This window comes from Engraulis encrasicolus, chromosome 16, assembly GCF_034702125.1.
Source record: "Engraulis encrasicolus isolate BLACKSEA-1 chromosome 16, IST_EnEncr_1.0, whole genome shotgun sequence".
Lineage (NCBI taxonomy): Eukaryota > Metazoa > Chordata > Actinopteri > Clupeiformes > Engraulidae > Engraulis > Engraulis encrasicolus.
Genome location: NC_085872.1, coordinates 13993800 through 14007471, shown reverse-complemented (window position 1 = coordinate 14007471; position 13672 = coordinate 13993800). Strand labels below are relative to the sequence as shown.

Here is a 13672-nt window from a genome sequence, read left to right as displayed (position 1 = left end):
TTGTATGTCATTACTGTATGGTATTGGGTAAATAACATGTTGTGTCTATTGATAGTTTTAACTTTAATTTTTGTTAACCTTTTTTCTTTCTTTCTATTTTTCACTTATGATCTAATGAGTCATGTGACTTGTATCTAAGGTTGGGGTGGGTGGGTATTGATCACTGACTTTGTAATGCCTTTGTTTCCCAGCTTGGGAATTTGTTCATAAATAAAAAACAGGGAATCACAAAAAAAGAGAGAGAACCAATGAGCCAAGAGAGGTATTTTAATAATTTGCTTGTTCATCGAATCATTTCCAATCATTAATACAGTATCAATTCTAAATGCTAAATTTACAGGATTGAGACCAATGGAATGGAATATACAAGTGTTATTGTTACTTATAATTGACATCATATGCATTTCACATTTTTTGCATTTCCCATTTTCCTCATGGCAGTTAGTCACAATATACATAAACAGTGATATGTTTATTTCAAGATATAATGCTTGGACACAAAAATACTTTTCAGCAGGTGTTTAACATAATAAAAAAGTAAATTACAGGAAGACTAAGTCACATTTTTTGTCTTACTCAAATCATCTTGAAGGTGTGACACCGCTTTGAATGATTATCTATGTATAAAAATAACTAGCAGCAAAAAATTCACATGAACATTGGCATTAAGAAAACCGTACAAATGTTACAAAGTACACCTGGTTATACAAATTCTGTGATTAACCTAATGTGCAATGTCAAGAACCAACCACATCGTCGTCAACATCATCATGCCACATCCAAACACTTTGTTAATAGATGTCAGGAGGCATCTGACAAAAAAGTCATCGTTTCGATGGATACAGTAGGTGAGAGGATTTATTTCACAGTAGTGATACACTATGTGTTTCCACAGCTTATGTCTGATTGTTACCAATAAGAGGAAAAAAATAAATGTTTTGCGTTGTGATGTCATGTACTGTATAATACCACATGCCTTTAACCTACTTTGGCCTACACTCACTGCACTATCATACGCATTGCAGAACAACATACGCCACCCCAGCCATAGTTTCAGCTTTGGTTGGAAAGTGTGCCTCTTAACATTTTCGCACTTAACATTTTTGTACCATTGAAAGTAGTACCATTCTGTGGCAATAAGGTTATCTTGAATCATATCAAAAGCTATAAACACTACCATTTTTTTTATCGGAATACTCCCTTTTGGTAAAATATGGTTTCCAGTCAAATGCGACACAAATCAAGCCCCCAGTGAGGGACTAAAGTACCATAATCCATAATCATTATTTGCATAATATCACTAAAACATAAACTACCATATACCACTGTACCCAACATCCCTTTTATCAAAGTTATTTGCTTTCATCTCACTTTCACTTTCACATATACAGAGAGAGAGAGAGAGAGAGAGAGAGAGAGAGAGAGAGAGAGAGAGATAGAGATAGAGATAGAGATAGAGATAGAGAGAGAGAGAGAGAGAGTGAAGAAATAGAGAGAGAGAGAGTGAAGAAATAGAGAGAGAGTGAAAGAGAGAGAGAGAGAGAGAGAGAGAAAGAAAGAGAAAGAGAGAGAGAGAGAGAGAGAGTTACATTAAACATTAAAGGCTGAGACAGGATGACAGCTGAGAACAGTAAGGCTTGAAATGAATTCTGATGATTATTATTATTATTATTATTACTATTCTGATAGACTTCTTCCACGGGAAGAGAGATAACACATAGGCATGATATGGAATGTTCTCTAAAACCAATCTTAATTAAAAGTTGAAACATTTGAACACTTACGGCATAAATCCTTACACTTGTAGAGTAATAACAGCAGTTTCAGTGTATTCAGAAAATAAGTGGTTTGTTAATCAAAGAGCCTGCCCATTTCTCCATTGGTCCCAAAGGTACAGCTGTATTGCTTATCGTGTTAAAAACAGATATTAAAAAACAAAGGCTCCCAGTATTTCAAATCTCCACGTATATAGTAAACTTGCCATGGAATTAAAAAAGTAAACCCACTGTCCACTTGCCATCTGGTACATCTGGAATGTGGTTCCTAGGCCCTTTAGTATTTAAAGTGCAATCAACTATCCACGACAGCCTTTGAAAAATGTCCACTTGTTGTAGAAGCTGGATTTGCAGGAAATCAATTGATTTTTTTACGCACGCACGCACGCACACACACGACAGGGGCATCGCACCATATCTTTAACACCAAGACGTAATGTTGTCGGCATTCTCCTAGATGCACAAGTGTAGTATGCGTGGCGTAATGAGTGTATGAACAAGGATTGTATTTGCTATTGAATATGCATAGTGCTGGGAAACAAATCATAAAAGAGAATGGTACTCCTAGGCATTACCACACTCGTGCATGGAAGCATATCATCAAGGGGAGAATGGTTCCTTACTGGGTCATAGAGGACATGGCGCCCGTGGAGACCTAAGACACGTTGGTGGTTTTGTAATGCTGTGGAGAGATGCTCCCTTTGACCACTCAGAGGTTGAGAGAGAACTGGGGCACCTTGGCATAGGTGCAGGTGTGGGGCCTGGGTGGCCAGTCAGAGGTTGAGAGAGAGGAGGGGTGCCTTGCCATAGGTGCAGGTGTGGAGCCTGACCACTCAGAGGTTGAGAGAGAGGAGGGATACCTTGCCATAGGTGCAGGTGTGTGGGTGTGGGTCCTGGGTGGCCACTCAGAGGTTGAGAGAGAGAATGGGGTGCCTTGGCATAGGTGCAGGTGTGGGGCCTGGGTGAATACTCAGAGGTTGAGAGAGATGGGGTGCCTTGGCATAGGTGCAGGTGTGGGGCCTGGGTGAACACTCAGAGGTTGAGAGAGATGGGGTGCCTTGGCATACGTAGGTGTAGGTGTGGGGCCTGGGTGGCTACTCAGAGGTTGAGAGAGAGGAGGGGTGCTTGGCCCTTGGCATGGGTGCAGCTGTGGGGCCTGGGGGGCCAGTCCAGGTCATCCTGCAGCTCCTGGGCCAGCTGACTATAGCGAGTCTTAGGCGGCTTCCTTTTCTGGCAAAACAGCCAAGCTAAGAACCTGCTGCCCCACCGGTCATTGCTTTGCTGGATATACAGTACAACAACACAGAACAAGAGAATGGAGGGGCAGAATGCGAAAGCATAAGGACTCTTAGAGATGTGACATCCAACAGTCCATATCAAGCAGTGCTACCTAAATAGCTGATAGGATGAAACATTCATGGTATATGGTTTTCCTTAAAAAAAATATCAGGTGTAGAAAATATATATCATTCCTACAATAATATGCAACAGCAAGACAGATGTAAAAATAGCATTCCTACTCAGCATAAAAGCAAGCACTAACACATGCACATGCTTCAGAAGATAAAAGCTGAGTCTGTGATGCACGACAGAAGATGAAATGCGTTAGTGAACGGATGAAGAAGAGACATGAAGCAAAACCAGGAAAGAGGAAACCTCCGCGTGCCAACCTGAGTTTTTTGGGCAGCCGAGACCACCCCATCCTTCCCCAGCATGTCTTGGCTGAATACAAGCCTCCATAAGATGATGTCAAGGACCAAAGTCTACGGAATATTGCAGTTGGCAGTAGGGAAACAAGAGGGCTGCCGATCATACACAGCACAGGTGATTGATTGTCTTATACTGTATGTATATAGCAAAGCCTTTAACAGTTTAACGACAGCAATTAGAGGAGACGGTGGATGAACTGCAGATACAGATCTATGAAAACAAGGACAAATAGACTGAAGAACAGTTTTTATCCAGCAGCCATCACAGCACTTCATTCTGCTACTTAAAATTAGTTTTCATATCAACTTTTTTTTTAAATATACAGTATATATTTTTATTTTTTGCCTAAATCAATGAAAAATGCACAATTGCAAATTGTTACAATGACCATGACAAATAAAAGATATTCTATTCTATGTGTTGCTGTTGTTTTTGCATGTTGTAGTGCCTCTCTCCATGTTAACAGTACATGATGCTATATCTGATGTACGCAGTAGAGGGAGCTATGCAACTACAGGAATTTATCTTTTTTGCCTAGAAAGTGCTTTCTGCAGCTTTTTTAATCCGATACAAAGGCTCATCACCATTTGTGAACGCTTCATCTGATTTCAACCTAAACAATGTGTAGTAAAATTCCAGATGCCTTCTTAACAGTTCAGCATGGAGTGGGTAAAAGTTATAGAATAGTCTTTCAGGCTGTCTAATGGCGTAAGCCCATATTAAGAAAAGGTTGTGTTTTAAAATGAATGTTTTCAACTGTGAAAATAACCATCCACCATCCCCTTTAATGGTAATCAATCAAATAGAAAAACATGATTGGTAAACATGTTTGATTTGGTTGTTGTGAAACAATTTAACAAGACAGACAAAATCATTTTAAAACGAGTTGAAAAGTTATCTGATTTAAGAAGGATTGTCCTAGACGTTGTGCAGTACCACAAAATACATTCAAAAGCAATGTAGTGCAGTTAGAGATCCTTTACCTCCAAGATGAATGACACCACTGCATTAATGACAATGATGATCACCATGGTTATTCGCCAGTCATATGGGACACACACAATCTGCGGAAGAAGAAATGGGCATGTTATGCCAACATGTCATTTTGATCTTTCATCCTATTCTGTGAATAAAAGGTAATATCTTTCACATAATATTTACTCATAAACCAGCTATACAGTTATGGTCCAATTGTAACTCCTGTGATTGAAGAGGAACATGATCTTGCATGCCCAGCATTAACGTAGCTGTCTAAAGGACAGAGGAATAAATCTTGCATGTCTTTTAGCTGTTTAATATTTTACAAACCTCCAGAAAGTTGTCAATGGCTGCCACAGGGTAGAGCATGATGAGGAAGAGGAAGAGGTACAGGCTGATACAGGACAGCACAAGAGGCCCTGGTGAGTACATACACAAACAGGCAGCGTTATTGACAACATGTTCTGTAGACAAGGTTTCCCAAATTAACTGCGCTGAGCTCTGTCTGTTTCAGAGAAATTCAATGGTCCTTTCCCACTCCCTATAGCCAAATGTAATTTTAAGTCCCTGTTTTGTTAAGTGATGTTGTCTCTATGCTTGAGTCATGAAACCATATCAGAATACGTTGAACTATTTTCATCCATATGGTGGGTGAGGCATAAATGCAATTTCGTTGTGTGCAGTGTTCACTTGTGTGCTGTGGAGTTCTGTGTCACAATGACAATGGGAGTTGGAGTTTCCCAATGGGCTTTCACTTCACTTTCACTGCAGAGGTGAATACACAGAATAGCATAACCATTACATTTAAACTTGCAGGACATGGTAAGAACAGCATGATAAAAAAAACGGTGTGTCTTTTTTACTCATCTCCAGGGTGCCCTCTACTGACACAAAACAAAATGGCAACAGGTGGACATAGAAAGTGTGTGGATTCCAGTATGCGGACTCCCGTCCTCCCTTGCTCACTTGCCTGCTTGTGACCTCATGATGACGACAGAAAAGTAATTCAACATCTTGCAAAAGCACAATTCTAATGTCATTTTTTCATTTGCAATTGGGATGGTGAATGAAGAACAGGCCCCCAAAAATTGTTGGGGCTAGGCTGACAGCGGGAAAAGTTATTGTTTTCTCCACGGAGGCAGGGCGTCAGCAAAACGCAAGGCCACAAGCACAAGTGGGGGACAGGAGTCTGCATTTTGGAATACACCTGACTGGTCCATTGAGATACATGTATATCATTTCCAGACATCCAAGGCAATATATTACAGACTCCCCAGTCAATAAATGAATCTGGGTTTGTACTGAGTTTATCTGTAAATTCTGCTAACCACAACTGCCAGGGAGAATCTGTACTCACAGTTCTTGATGCTGGGTTGCCTGAAAGGTTTCCCTTTGGAGAACACAATGGCCACCACAAGGTACTGGAAAGAGGAGATGTAGAACAGCGTGGTGTTCTCGTAGTTCCTGATGTTCTTGTGGTCCACAGGGTGGGTCACGTTGGGGTCCATGGAGAGGCCAGCTCGAGACGCGTTACATGCACTGGATAGGGTTCAAAGCATGAAGGAGAAAAAGAAACGCACAAAAAAGGATAAAGATTAAAAATCTCATGAGCTAGCACAGTTTCAACAGAGAACAAACGCCCACACTAACAACACCACAGAGCTCATGGCATTCAAACTACTGTCAACTCTCTGTAGGATATGGCTAAACTCAACTTCAGTAGTGACTGTGGTTTAAGTCTTGCCAAAGATCCAAAAGGCACACTGCTTGATATAGTTATAACACCTTTAATATGATGGGCTGACAAGTTGCGACTACTGTCTTTTTCAGGGCCTAAACCTGTCAACTCTCTCCTAAATCCACTCACTCTGAGCTGGGCGTCCACTTCTCGTACCAGCTCTGGTGCTGCACCCATATGAAGGCGAGGGCCTGGAAACTGAGGCACACCATGATCTGGGTGAGCACGGAGAAGAGCAGCGGCACAGAGATCAGGCTGGAGGGAGGACGCTGGGCCACAAGCTCCTTCCACGCCGGGTTCAGGCTCACTGGAAACACACACACACACACACACAGATGGCTATAACAGCTTTCACATATAAACAATGATGGGCAAACTGATTCATTAGTTACAAGCCAGTGCCATATGCAGTATTTCAAATGGTTTTACCTGTCCAATTCACCCAGGTGATTGGCTGGTTGAATGATCACCTGGTTGAATTGGACGTGCAAAAACAACGTCATTTGCAATATGTGGCCCTGGATTATTATAACTAATGGATCCATTTTGCCCATCGCTGGATGAAGGTATCGAAACACCTTTTCCAGATGCAAAAAGACCCATTCCTCTTCTATACACTATCTTAGAAATAAAAAGAGGCAACCATTTGCACATTGAAATGTATTAGCTGGACACTGGTATTTGTTTGCTCACTGACTTGTGAAAGCTATGACGAGGATGATGACCACATCGATGAAGAGGAACTGGAAGTCTCCCAGGTTACTTAGAATCTGCAATCAAAGCAAAAACCACAATGATTCCAGGAAAGTGCAACTTGGAGTCGGTTAGTAGAAAAAACACTGTGGTTTTACACGTAGCAAGAGAGGTAATGTGATTCAATGCACTGTGATGCTCACCGAGTAGAGCAGTATGACGCTGACATACTGGATGATGCTGTACAGGGCCATGAACTTGAAGACACAGAAGGAGGTGACCAGTGCAGCACGGCCCTCTCTGCGGAGAGGCAAAGGGGACGCCAGTCACTCATAGCACACACCTGACACATGAGGAGGATGTGCTGCTCAGGGACATATTACAGTATTTCTCAATTGGTTTTGTACATTTCTAGAATCTCTCTCGCAATTTGCAATACATAATATTCATTCTCAAAACAGCTTTAACAAATGGCAAAACACGGTGGATAACCTGCAAAACCGAGTCTCTTGCTCAAAACCCTTATTTGTCTTTCAAAATCAAGTTTTTTGTGTCAATGAACGTATCAGCGCCAGCAGAATGGTTAGTCATTGTGTCATAGTGTATGGACAAACTAGTCAAATCAATTTCTCATGTTGTCAATTGAATAGTACACTCTTGAGGATCTTTTCTGAAGCGAAATGTTGTTTAGATTGGATGAGAAATGTTGTAAATTTGGCTTTATGTTACATTGATCAGATAAGATAGTTTCATGCATTCAGTGACAAAGCTTTTTGAGTGATATGACAAAAGCAATTGATAATGTACGAAATCACTGAGAATTGTACACAGCCATGGCATGGTGGACGAGAGCATTAACTATATGCCGAAAACAATGAGAAACTGATTTGACCATGTGCACAGGTAAAACCAGGAAGTCACAATTGAACAAAGACTTTTGAGAATCATTATTCTGTTGTGAGAAATGTACAAAACCAATTGAGAAAAACTGTAAATGATAAATTGTTGTTATTTATACTCTATCACTTATTGTTAATGGTTTATCACTGGTCCATCACTGTCACTCATCAATGTTAAATGCTCAGTTATTATACATTACTTCATCACTTTACTGTTATTGGTCCATCACTGTTACTTGTCCTATCTTGCACTTTGATGTCAGTCTGTAAATGCCTGTCCTGTGTATGTCTATGTCCTTTCATGGTATAGAGCGAGAAACTTAATTTCAATGTCCTTGTATGGCCTGTGCATATGGAGAAACTGACAATAAAAGCTGACCTGACCTGATAATCATCTTTTGGATTGTCTTTGAGCATCTTTGAGTATTATTATTATTGCCTCCGCCAAAGAGGCTATGTATTCGGTTGCATTGGTCTGTCTGTCTGTCTGTCTGTCTGTCTATCTGTCAGGATAACTCAAAGAGTTATGAACGGATTTTGATGAAACTTTGTGGAGACGTTGGAAATTACAAAAGGAACAAGTGAGTAAATGTTGGGGGTGATCCAGATCACGATCTGGATCCAGGAACTGAATTGTAAAAGATTCTTCACCATTGCAGGAAAGGGCAAATTTTGACATTCCAGTTTCTAACTCCTCAAAAACAAGGCAGGAAGACTTGAAAAAAATAGGGTGTAACATAGTCAAATGTTCTATTTTAAACAGCTTCCTTGGCGGAGGTCTGCATTCCCTGAGTGCATTTCTAGTTATTATTACTATTATTATTAGAGTAGAGTATCATTTATTTATCCCAAGGGGAATTAAGGTGTCAAGTAGCATACATACATACATACAGAAGACGCAAAGACATCACACACAAGGGGATACCAGATAACTGGGTTCCTCTCTCTTCAGTACTCATGGACTCTGATGAAGATGGCTTGCCATCGAAACGTTAGTCCCTAACATGTTGTGCACTTGAATTAAAAAGAAAAAGCATCCCATCTGAGCTGCTCCGGTGTCTTCTCTTCGTTCAAGATTACCTGCTCCCTCCCGTTGATGCACCAGATGTAAAAACAGAAGCGCGTGGAACTGCTTTTTTTGGACATCACACACAACATTGCACATATATTCACAAGGTCAGATCTCTCTATCACACTCACATACACACACACTGTGATTAGTGATCAGAGAGTGTACCTGATGAGGTTGGGCACACATGAGATGTTGGGGGTGGTGGAGGTGAATGGAGAGGCCACGGAGGCCTCCAGCTCGGAGAGGGAGATGCCGGCGTGGGCTCGCTTCAAGGCCTGGACCAGGACGAGGGGCAACACCAGGCACCAGAGAACACACACAGGAGCTGATTACTGATTGGCCGCAATGGACCAAATACATACATGGCAACATGTACTTTAACTGGAGCAATACACAAAGGCTACTGAAGGGTACTAGCAGATAAAGCAAGACATCTAGTGAGTCCCAGGTCCATTTTAAATACAGTACAGGTTTTTATGTGTAATTATGTATCAGTTCATATTGGAGTTTTTTTATGTAAGCACCGCTAAAGACAGGAGATATAATAGACCTCTGACACTTACACCACAGTCATTTGCACCATCTCCGCACATGCCCACATAGTAGCTGCAAAGATGAACGTAAAAAAGGACACACACCTTTTAAAATGCATAGCCTCAATTATGTTTTGATGTATATGCCTTTCGGTTTGAAATTATGCTATTCCAAACTCATGCAACATACTTATAAATGTCACAGGTTCACATTCTACATCTACGGTATCGTTTAACCATTGTTTGTAAAAAGAAAAAAAAACCAAATGATTAACTCACTCAACACTTTGTAGTATCTCCACTAGTTGTGTCTTTTGGTCAGGAGCCATTCTAGCAAAGACAGTTCCTCGCAGTACCAGCTTCGAAGGGGAGAACATGAGAAAGAAAGGTGTTTTTAACAGTTCTAGGTTCAATTGAACTAAATGTGCATAGAAGGTTGATGGACCTTTTTGGTAGGGTTTTACATTGGCACGGTTTTTCACAGCGAAAACTATAGAGACGGACATGGCACAGGCTGAGTCATGATCAGAGTCGTGTGGCACCCTTTTTACGAATATCCAGCATTATTTCAGAGACCAAAAACTCTCACAACACGGATGGCAAACTTAACATCGCCAAACAACAACAAACAAGCTTGCCTGATTATTTAAAAACACCATGCGCAAGCAAACAGCATTGCAAAAAGCACAACGACTTGCAGACATTAATAAAGCAATCAATGGATATTGATAGCCTATTTGGATGGAGGAAGATTCCTATTTAAATCAGAATCAACTTAATCATTTGTGAGTAATGCTTTTTGAAAAAGTTTGGTCGTGCCAGGCTATGCCAGAAACTTTGCGGTATCAAAATGTAACTCTGTCATCTTTAACCACTCAACACATGGTCAATGGGCTATGAGAAAATGAAGGCTGTGGAATTTGTTAGAGTTATTTATGGTTAAAAGCACAAGTGTAGAGACTGATGTGCAAGGAAATTGCATGGATTTAATGCTTGTGAACTTGGACTACTGATTAGTGTGCATCATGAAGATGATGCCTGGGTATATTTCCCCTCACCATGTCATCTCACAAAGACGCCTGGAGCCTCCGAAAGGAAATAGCCAACATTTGAGCATGAGTCAGAAAAAGGACAATGGCTTGCAGCCAAATGACAACTCCTTCCTTGGCCAAGGACTGGACTCATTTTTAACAATATACTTGCTTGATTAATTTCCAATCGTATCCTACTTCTAATAACACTAGTGTAAAAATGCCCAATAATAAAACGGATGGGCATCAGATGCCTATGTAAAATACTACTCCATTATTTTATAAACAGTGTCAAAATATTCATAACTACAAAGTGTCAATGGATGATCTGCTCATTCAATAATGACAGAAGTTGATCACTGGATGGTGTAATGTTCAGGAAGATCTTGTCCAAAACAACTAGCTGGTTCCCCTCCAAGGAGTAAGTAAAACAACTGTCTTCTTAAAGGGGTAGGCCACTATTTTGGGTCTAAAAACGATTAAAATCATTGCCCTGGGTTTATAAAGGTGGTGAAGGGTCTTATTTTTCATGTAGGCGTTGTCTTGTTTTAAGACTCTCTAAAGGAGGGAGTAAGTATCTAAGCTGGAGCACATGTGATCCATTGACTCTCACTAGCTTAGCTACATATATAAGCTACATATATAAGACCCTTTACCACCTTCATAAACCCTGGGCAGCGTTACTGTATTAAGCCCCCAAATAGTGGCATACCCCTTTAACCATCTGAAAGAAGTGGGAACAGGAATAGGGCTCATCACTTACCTTTGGGACCAGGTCTGGAAAATGCTCCAGAGTTACAGCTAGGGATTTCCCACTCATGGCGAAGTGGTAAAGCCCCCCGAGTCTGCCGTTCGATGGCCCACCGCCTGGCTCCATGTCTACCATCTGCAGGAGAAAGAAAACCTCATAAACTCAGTTCACAAGCCACTCACATACTTCATACAATTATGAACAGTGCAGCAGTTTGCTTGGACTATATTATTATATGTGAACCATAATAAGTTACAAATTATGTTTCATTGAGACTAAATCTGTGACTTTACAATGCCAACGATGCATGCTGCTATATAATATGCTATTATGATAACATCAGCATTTTTCCATCACATAACAAAACTCAACATCGCAACACCTCACAATATCATGATGCATCATTTTCCACAGGGCACTTGCATCCACAGATCTGTATAGCAGACTAGATGCGTCGTAACTTTTCAGATGACCACAACTCCTTCAAGCTTTCAAAATGTTTGATTTGCTATATGGTATATATACTGCATAGTTATGAATATCCACATTATACTGTATTTCAGCGAGATAACAGTATATTTACGCACCTCAATGTTTCTTACTTCAGTTTACCTCAGTTTATCGCAGATTCTGATGGGAGCTTGGCTGTGATAATATGGTCGACCTAGGTGCGGACGTGCTGGAATATGCACTGACGGATCTAGTCCTCTATACAGATCTGTGCTTGTCTGACGGAGGTGTTCACATCAGGTGTGCACGCCTCACTCTGCTACGTAGTTGGCCTCCGTTACACTTGCAGCATCCACACTTGCCTGTATGGTGGTGTCCTTGCTGCTCAGGGCTGTGGAGCTCTCGGTGTAGTGCCAGAGGATCTCGGCTGCGTGGCCGCCGATGGGGGGCTGAGCGTCCACCATGATCACCCTCTCCTGAGGCCCGATCATGCCACAGTCTCTGGCCACAGAGATGGCCGTCAGCATGTTGTCGCCTTCACAACACAAATGCATGGACAATATCAGAGAAACACATCTTGAATTTATTTCATTTCATCATTTTAATGAGTATTATTATTCATTGGCAAAGGTCATGATGATTTTGTAGTAGGAAGACTGATCTGAACATTTGTTCTACTACATTAAAACAGAAGGCGTAATGGTGAATGGCAGAACTCACCTGTGACCATCACGGTGCGAATATTGGCTCGTCGCAAATCTTCCAAAACATCGGCGGTCTCTGACTTGAGTTTGTTCTGCATGATGATCAGGCCCAGGAAGTCCATGTTGCACTCAACTTGGTCTCTGGAGCACATACGGATCACAAGTAGGGTTGCCAGATGAGAATGAGGATTTCCAGCCCAAAAGAATGCTCCAAACTAGCCTGGGAGCACTAAATCCTGCCCAATTTGAATTGAATTCTGTTGATTTCTATGGCAGGAAAACCCATTCAAATGCCCTTTTTTACCCGCAGACGGCTGTCCTAAGCAGCCCAATTGGGCAGGAAACCGCCCAATCTGGCAACACTGATCACAAGTATTAGGGTAACTCTTACAAAAACAAATAACATGGGAAACTGTGATGGTGTGACAATGATTAAAGTGTATTAATACCTGTTGAGACTCTGCACCTTGTGCCAGGTCAGTTTGGATTCTAGCTGGCGATGGGCCAAGGCTATGACACGGAACCCATGTCTGGTGTAGTCCTCTAGGACCTCTGTGAAGTTCTCAGGAACTGCAACATAAAGATCCTAGATAATTCAGCCTCAAAATTGCCAATATATACCAAGATTTGGCCCAAATAATTCAGCCTCAAAATTGCCAATATATACCGAGATTCAGAAACATGAAAATACCAAATGACTGTTTAAAATGTAACTGTGACTTTTCAAACTTCTACATTTACATAGACCGTGAAACACAAATCTTTTTATTGTGTTCATTTTGCATAAATATTGAGATGTTGGAGTTACCTGTGGAGGTTTTGCAAAGGCTAGCCACCACCTCTGGCGCCCCCTTGAGGTAGGCCTCGAAGCGCTTCGCCCCAAGAAAGCGGGTCACAACACTCATCCTCTGCAGCGCTGAGGAGAAGGGAAACTGGTGCACAATTCCCAGCTCACGTGTGTCCTGAGTTAAAGGAACAGTCCACCGTGTTTCAATAATGAAGTATGTTCTTCTCTGACCTGTGATGAGGTCATCCCAACCTGTCTCGTCTTCAGAGGCAGCCCCAGTCAGCAACTCGAGCAGAATTGATATCTTCACTCCTAGTCCCACCCCCTTCCCCTCTCACTTTGTGTGAAAGGACTAGGAGTGAAGATATCAAAGCACCGAAGTCGAAGTACTCAGAATGTGTTACTACGCCTTTCATTACAGCGCCATTTCTTTATCTAGATAGGAAATCGACACGTGGAACAATTTGGTCACCTCTACTTTAAAGCAACCAATGCTCCCCAAGGCAAAGCTGAGCCAAGCTAATGCTAACGAGTTGGTGCTGCGTGCGTCG

General features: G+C 41.5%; 1 protein-coding gene across 1 annotated transcript in view; it reads right to left on the bottom strand.

Moving 5' to 3' along the window:
• Positions 1-249: 249 nt before the first annotated feature.
• LOC134465199 (polyamine-transporting ATPase 13A3-like) overlaps positions 250-13672 on the bottom strand; it is a 36682-nt gene continuing 23259 nt past the window's right edge. The window contains exons 18-33 of the mRNA XM_063218737.1: positions 13143-13296; positions 12784-12904; positions 12351-12475; positions 11993-12165; positions 11193-11315; positions 9678-9757; positions 9429-9471; positions 9031-9140; positions 7098-7194; positions 6899-6971; positions 6331-6508; positions 5821-6002; positions 4794-4882; positions 4469-4549; positions 3446-3538; positions 250-3056 (exon numbers count right to left, since the gene is read on the bottom strand). Coding sequence (XP_063074807.1) covers positions 2874-3056; positions 3446-3538; positions 4469-4549; positions 4794-4882; positions 5821-6002; positions 6331-6508; positions 6899-6971; positions 7098-7194; positions 9031-9140; positions 9429-9471; positions 9678-9757; positions 11193-11315; positions 11993-12165; positions 12351-12475; positions 12784-12904; positions 13143-13296 — 1905 coding nt within the window. The 3' untranslated portion in view covers positions 250-2873. The remainder of the gene's footprint in view (positions 3057-3445; positions 3539-4468; positions 4550-4793; positions 4883-5820; positions 6003-6330; positions 6509-6898; positions 6972-7097; positions 7195-9030; positions 9141-9428; positions 9472-9677; positions 9758-11192; positions 11316-11992; positions 12166-12350; positions 12476-12783; positions 12905-13142; positions 13297-13672) is intronic.